This window comes from Branchiostoma floridae, chromosome 1 (genome assembly GCF_000003815.2).
Source record: "Branchiostoma floridae strain S238N-H82 chromosome 1, Bfl_VNyyK, whole genome shotgun sequence".
Taxonomy (NCBI): Eukaryota; Metazoa; Chordata; class Leptocardii; order Amphioxiformes; family Branchiostomatidae; genus Branchiostoma; species Branchiostoma floridae.
The window spans coordinates 34,030,368-34,037,543 of record NC_049979.1 but is presented as its reverse complement, the minus strand read 5'-3'; the positions used below and the strand labels follow the sequence as shown (position 1 = coordinate 34,037,543).

At 40.6% G+C, this 7,176-nt stretch overlaps 1 protein-coding gene across 1 annotated transcript in view; it reads right to left on the bottom strand.

The window, feature by feature from the left end:
- Nucleotides 1-3,365, bottom strand: part of LOC118425782 — a gene marked incomplete at its 3' end in the record, with an annotated part of 25,816 nt that extends 22,451 nt beyond the window's left edge. The window contains 2 exon segments of the mRNA XM_035834904.1: nt 1,917-2,078; nt 3,099-3,365. Coding sequence (XP_035690797.1) covers nt 1,917-2,078; nt 3,099-3,360 — 424 coding nt within the window.
- Between the last annotated feature and the right edge of the window lie 3,811 nt (nt 3,366-7,176).

Here is a 7,176-nt window from a genome sequence, read left to right as displayed (position 1 = left end):
AGCGGAGGGAAAGGTACCGCCAAGGTATGGAAACGCTAAGACCATTTAGCCCAATGGTGCTCGCCCCAACGTCGCAGAGAAAAACAACGTTAAATTACGTTTTTCTCCTTCAGGGGTGCCTAAGCATTTGCACGATCCCTATGAAATTCGTACGAATATTATGTGATACACACGAATCACTATGCGAAAACGCACGAATATTATGAAATTCGCACGAATCACTATGCGAAATCGTACGAATTTTATGAAATTCGCACGAATCACTATGTGACACACACGAGCCTTATGTGATTTGCACGATCCTTATGCGAAATTGCGCAACCACTGGCGGGGTCACGTGACAATCGGAGTGGGATTTTCAAGATGGCGGCTTCGCCGCTTCGGCGACTGAAAATATGATGTAACACGCCGAAATGAAGCTAAACAGTAGCTCACAGGCTATCAAATACATCTTTGCGACGGTAAATGTCCATTCCATGCCTTGAAATATAAATATCTCGGGTAGAAACGCTCAAAATCATGCCTCCTCCCGGCCGCCGTTTTTGCATAAGGATCGTGCAAATCACATAAGGCTCGTGTGTGTCACATAACTTAGTGATTCGTGCGAATTTCATAAAATTCGTACGATTTCGCATAGTGATTCGTGCGAATTTCATAATATTCGTGCGTTTTCGCATAGTGATTCGTGTGTATCACATAATATTCGTACGAATTTCATAGGGTTCGTGCAAATGCTTAGGCACCCCTGTCCTTGCGATCGTTGCCCCAGCTAATGTTTGGGTTGGGTCACACATAGAGACTCATTTATTGTGGAGGGGGGTACAAAACCATTTGGACTGTTCCAGAAACAAAACAGACCTGATAAAATCTGGTAAAAAAATAAAGTCACACAGTCTGTCACAAACTCGAAAATGATATTGTTCTCAGATTTACAACTATTCCCAAATTGCAGGTTAAGAGTACTTTTGATAATAATTTGTATTAACGTTATGTTTCAACTTCATGTAAATATAAGTTACTAACCAGGGCTCTTTTTAACATAAATTGTCCATATTCTCAGACTATGCTCCCTCAATCATAACCTCAGGTGTGTTACGGGGTTATACTGGCTATACAGAAAATGTGTGAATTTCAATGACAATTTTTCATATAATTAAGTAATCCTGAGGTATAGAATTATTACACTTCAGATATTAAGGTGTTCAAGACAATCTTGAGAAGGTGTCTTTAACAATTTTCTGATGTAGAGGTAGCGGTACAACTGTATTCAGTCCACTGGCTGATTGGAGTTATGCATCAGGGCTCAAAATACCACCTGCACATGCAGGTTAGTGCAGGTAAAATTAGAGCTGTGCAGGTATTTCTGGTGTCCTAACCTGCACTGGTCCATGTAACGTTAGTTCACCTTTATCCACGGGGTAACCTATATCCGATGTGTTGCTAAACAGGGTATACAGGGATATCATGTCGATGGACGGTAGTTTCAAATTGTACTACACGTACATTGTAGTTTCAAAATATCATTTAAAATTATCATTTGTCGACTTGAATTCCCTAAATACATTGTTCTTAAAAAGAATGGATAAATGTTACCCTACGGATAAAGGTGAACTAACGTTACTGGGTTTTATACATCAATGTCATGTAGGTGTATGTGGATTTTTTATCAGCAGTATTGAATGTTACCCTGGGCAATAGTACCCCCTATAAAGTATAAAAGAAAAAAAAAATAGCAATGGTACCTGAACAATTTTCGTATGATCCATACTTCCTAGATTCAGAGTGGTGCAGGTAAAAATTGTCTGGTGCAGGTAATTTTTAATGTTTTAATGCAGATATTCAGAAAAAAGTATTTCAAGCCCTGTGCATGAATGAACAAACAGGCAAACAATGACATAGACACATAGTAGACCCACCTGAACTGTCACAGGACTTAGTTTGTGAAAGCTGCCCCTCACACATGGCACCGTTGTTCTGTGGCAGGGGGTTGTCGCAGGTTCGGGTTCTGGTCTGGAGCCCGAGCCCGTAGTGGACACTGCAGCTGGTAAACTCTGACCATGGCGACCAACCACCATCCACTGCACAATTTAAACAAAAAAAGCTTTTCTAATTAATTATGCAAAATGATTTGCATGATTTGTATTTTCCTTTGTACATCTTAATCGAAGCTAAAAAGTTACCTACATACCAAAAATTATGAAAATCTGTTATTCCGAAATTCTTCAGGTATCCTCTCCAGAATTTTTCTGCAAAAATTTCCTGCTATTCCAAAACTAGCCGCTAGGGAATCCAAACTTATGTCACTTCTTTACGAGTGCAACAGCTATCTAACGTTCCAAAATCTTGTTCAGAACATGAGATATCAGACCCGGAAGTTCTGATGCAGCACAAAGGGAAGTTGCTAGGTGGCCCAAAATCATTTCCAGTTTTTATCACACCCTACCAACACACTTAAAGTATGAAAGCAATCCATCCAGCGCATTCTTGGGTAATCTTGTTTACCAACAGGCAAACAAACGCTTAAGTGAAACAAGAGCTTGGAGACCTCATACCTCCATGAAATATTCTGATTATGCAAATAACTTTCACATCAGCCTGATTTATGCTTGATTATGTAATGTTACACCTTTAACTAACTTAGGCAGGTCACAATGTTGACAACCCAATCATTTGCTACATTTACTTGGATGAATTAGGGCACTTTCACATTATTTTCATGCAATATTATGCAAATTAGGGACTTATGGTATCTGCTAATAATCTTCCACCTTTTAAAAACTACACAGTGTCACCTAAAACTATACCTTCATTTTTGATGGAGGTAATAAATCTAACCTCCATCACATTCATGAAGGTAATAAACAGATAACACTTAACTTCACCTTTATTCGCAGGGTAACCTTTATCCGTCGTATTTAACACCAGGGTATTTCGGGATATCAAGTTGATGGACGGAGGTCTCAAACTGCATTTTAATGAAAAAAAATGCAATTTGAAACCACCCTCCACCCAACGTGATATCCCTAAATATCCTGTTTTTAGGTACAACGGATATAGGTTACCCCGCAAATAAAGGTGAACTATCATTAAATACTGACCTGTAGGCAGACAGTTGAGAACGTCTGTTTCTCCGACAGCCTTACAGGTGCAGATGGAACATGCCGTGAGATTTCCCCGCACACCTGGCTGGCAGGTGCACTCAGCTGTACTGGTGCCACACTGAGGCTCGGGGCCAAGGACAGCAGCAACAAGCCAGGCTACTGGAGACAGAAATGGACAGCAAGTGCTGTGAGATTTGGTAGCGGGAGCATGGTAAAGTCCCATATATGCAAATGAGCACACCAACAGGAGGGTCTGCATGGAGGGATCCTGCGAGAGCTTACCTCTGTGAAAATGAAAGTGTCCCAGAACGATGAAACTTCGTTTGTGCCACTGTTAAGCAGTAAATTTAGTAGGGCTGGCTGAGCATCATGCTTAAAGGTAAATTCAAGAGTGACAGTCTTCTACACGGGGTACAGACACTACAGGGCTTACGGACATTACAGGGAGTACGGACACTACAGAGGGGCATGGGCACTACAAGGGGTAAGGCACATCAGACAATTCAGGGGGTACAGACACCTCAAGGCTACAGACACTACCAAGTAAACGATTAGTCACTACAGTTGAACAGGATTTACATGTAACTACGGGACTTATTGACACTATTGGAGTGTTAAATATCATGTGGCCACTACAGGAAGTACATGGAATACTGTAAATGCATTTAAGTTCGCAGGGATTTAATTTCGCGGTAGCAGGAGAAAGGACTTTTCAAGGTTGTTTTAAGTTCGCGGTAGCACCATGCACAGTAGTGTCTTACTGCCATGGAAAAAATGTTCGCGGTAGTTTTAATTTCGCGGTGAAATGGCCAACACGAAAACCGCGAACATTAATCCACCGTGAATGTTTCTGCATTTACAGTATAGGGGACTGACACTATGGTACTGACAGTACAGCAAAATGATAGGTACATTTTTTGGACCCTGAATTTTTTTCCCACACTCGGATCAGTTTTGGGTGCACAGAGGACGTTGACAAAGTTGGAAAGTTTCTGCCAGAGCAGTCCAACTCAAGGAACAACCCATTCAATACATGTTCCACTGTTGTACCATGTATGTAAAATTTTTGTATACACATAAAATACGCATTAGGACTTCAAATGATAAACTGTATCTCTTTGCCTAAACCATTCCTCTTCCCTCATGATTATGACCTCAAAGAAAAGCAGCCTGTAGGCCGATCTGAACAGTGTCATGGATAAGCAAAGGTTAAAACGAACAAACTGTGCGAACAATAAAACAGGACGGTCAGCAGTGAAGGACATTATGCTTAGCCTGGAGTCCAGCCTTGTTAGCTTTGTTCCGCTCCCGAAGGTCACTACACAGCCTTTGGGAGCGGAGCTAACAAGACTGGACTCCAGGCTACATTATGCTTGCAGGCCTTATTTTTTCTGGAACCATAATGATAACATTAAGCACTGGACAGCGATCCTGTATGGAACAATTATAATATAATAATCATATAAACACTGGGCAACCATCCTGTATGGATCATAACATTGACAATGGATAACAGTCCCGCAAACATTAAAAAAAATATTGCTTGGGGTATGACCTTTACACTGTACATTTTGCTGTAACTGATAATGTTACATATTTGATGCACGGATGACTGACATGTCAGCATTAACAGGACGGGTCCATTCTCCGACAGGGGTCCAAATGTCAACAGGGTTTTAATATCTTTTTTGCGGAGAAATGCATAAATGAAGTACAGATAGTAATATAGACTAAACCTTAAAGTAAGTAACTACAAAGTCAGGGTAATATGTCAAAGTTAAACCTGTCTATAGCGGCCACTCAAGGGACTGGAGAAATGTGGCCACTAGACAGGTGGCCACTATAGAATACTGATTAATTGACCACTTGATAATATTAATGTATATTTCTCACCAATTAACATTGTCTCGATCATCTAAAAATTCAACTGATCCTGCCAAAGTCAAATCTACCATAAATGATCGATATTCCCATGTGTAATGTTGGTGAATTCGCCGTCAAAGACTTGCGCTCTAATGTTAAAGGCACGCGTACCTTCCGTTAACGCCAAAATGAACTCCAAATCCTTGCATACTACGATTCTAATCCGGGCGCAGGGTGACATACGGCCGCCGTATGGTTGCAATAGGCAGTGTTTCTGTATCTACAGGACTATTTAAATGCCTAGGTCAATGGGGAAAAGCCAAGGGACCGACAAAAAGTGACCGCAATAGTCAGGTGGTCGCTATGCTAAGGTGGCCGCTTATACAGGTTTGACTGTATACGTGTACGATGACAAAAGCCATGAGCATTCACCTAGAACGGTTGTGGTAGAATGGACCCCTCCCATTACTTCATCAAAAGCTTCTGTGGCACGGAAAGAAATATCATTAGGAGCGCACGTTATCGTTATAATAAATTCATAATTGCATACATCTACTTGATTGACAACCACACCCATCTCTTTAGAAACCCCAAAATCTAATCAGACAAAGTGGCCATAACTGTTGACATGATCACAATTCAATTATGTCCAATCATCATGCTCCAATGTGCATGTACATACCACACCCTTTCAGTTGAAAAACAAGATACAGTGTTGTTGTTGTTTTTTAAGTTTAACAAAAATCCAGAGAATACATGTAACGTTATGTTGCTTCAAACAGAATAATCAAGCCTATAGCAACTGTCAGATTACACGTTCACATAACAGCAGTATTGTCAAACTTAGGACGTATCAAAAAGCAAACAATTGTTACAAGACTCAGAGGTGTACAATGTAGTACAGATTTCCTACCAGCTAGGCATTATGGCCTCTATTTTTGATGGTGGACAATTCTACTGCATCTATCATTAGGGGTATGTCACTTGAAGACAAGAAAAAAATGTCCAAAACTTTGCAAAATGTACAAAATGAGCAATAAACTGGTGGACTTACCGACTGATATCTAAGCAATGAGTTCGATTCCGGCTGTGTCGCTCACCCGACATGCACGCCACCGGAAAGGGTTACAGTTCTTACGACGGGACGTTAAGCCATGGTCCACTGTTCATTGTGCTTGTCGTAAAGCGCTAGGGGAATTTTCCCCGTATAATGAACCTGTATATAACGTTACTGTACATAGCATCTGTCCTCTTAGTCACAACTAGTGGAAGACTGGCTCTTCAGCGAGCTAAAACTGGATCGAGATCACTCTACTTTCCTTTCCCTGTAAAGGCGGCTTACCAGTAATGTGATACAAACAGAGAGCCCTGGTCTCACCTGCTAGAAGCAGCACCCAGACTTGAGCCGCCCATCTCCGGCACAGCATTCTCACATCAAACTCTTCTTATGCCATGTAGAGATGTGAATAACACCACGGCTGAGAACAAAATGATGAGTACATTCCTGCACGGACTCAAATAAGAGAAAGATCGAGAGAATTGATAATTAATAATTCACGAATTTGCGTCATTAGCAATAATTGCAACCGGTCATGCATCATAAATCAATTAGAAGTTGGTGAGGAAGAAAACTACGCACATTGGAAAAGTAGTTGCACAGTAGAAGCCAGTTTATTGCACACCGGATAAACGCACACCTCTGTTAATTGCACAAAATCCCCAAATCCCATGGCGGTCCAGCTTAATAACTTCGCTTTGTTGCACCATTCGGATAATTGCACGAAATACACTGGCAAATTGTGTGTGCAATTAAGCGGATTCCACTGTATTAAGTATGTTCAATCAACAGAAATAAACGTTACTTTATTTTGTTGTTATTCGAAGAGTTCCATTTCCATTGTATCTTTCGTTCTAGTTCTGATAACACTAAATGTATCTTACATCATGCTATCTGAATGCTTAGAAAATTGTCTTTGTAATTTTAAGTTATCCAACATTTACAATTAAAGACAAGGCAAACAAGTTCCATTTAAGTTTAAAAAAAAAACGTTTCAAGTAACATGAGAAGCCAGATCATGCAAGGGGAGCAAGCCGGTAAAAATGCCGAACACTACTATCCCCGCGACCTAACCTCTGCTTGGAGAATAGTACTGTAAATGCATTTAAATTTGCTGGGATTTAATTTCGTAGCGGGAAAATGGAGTGATCACAA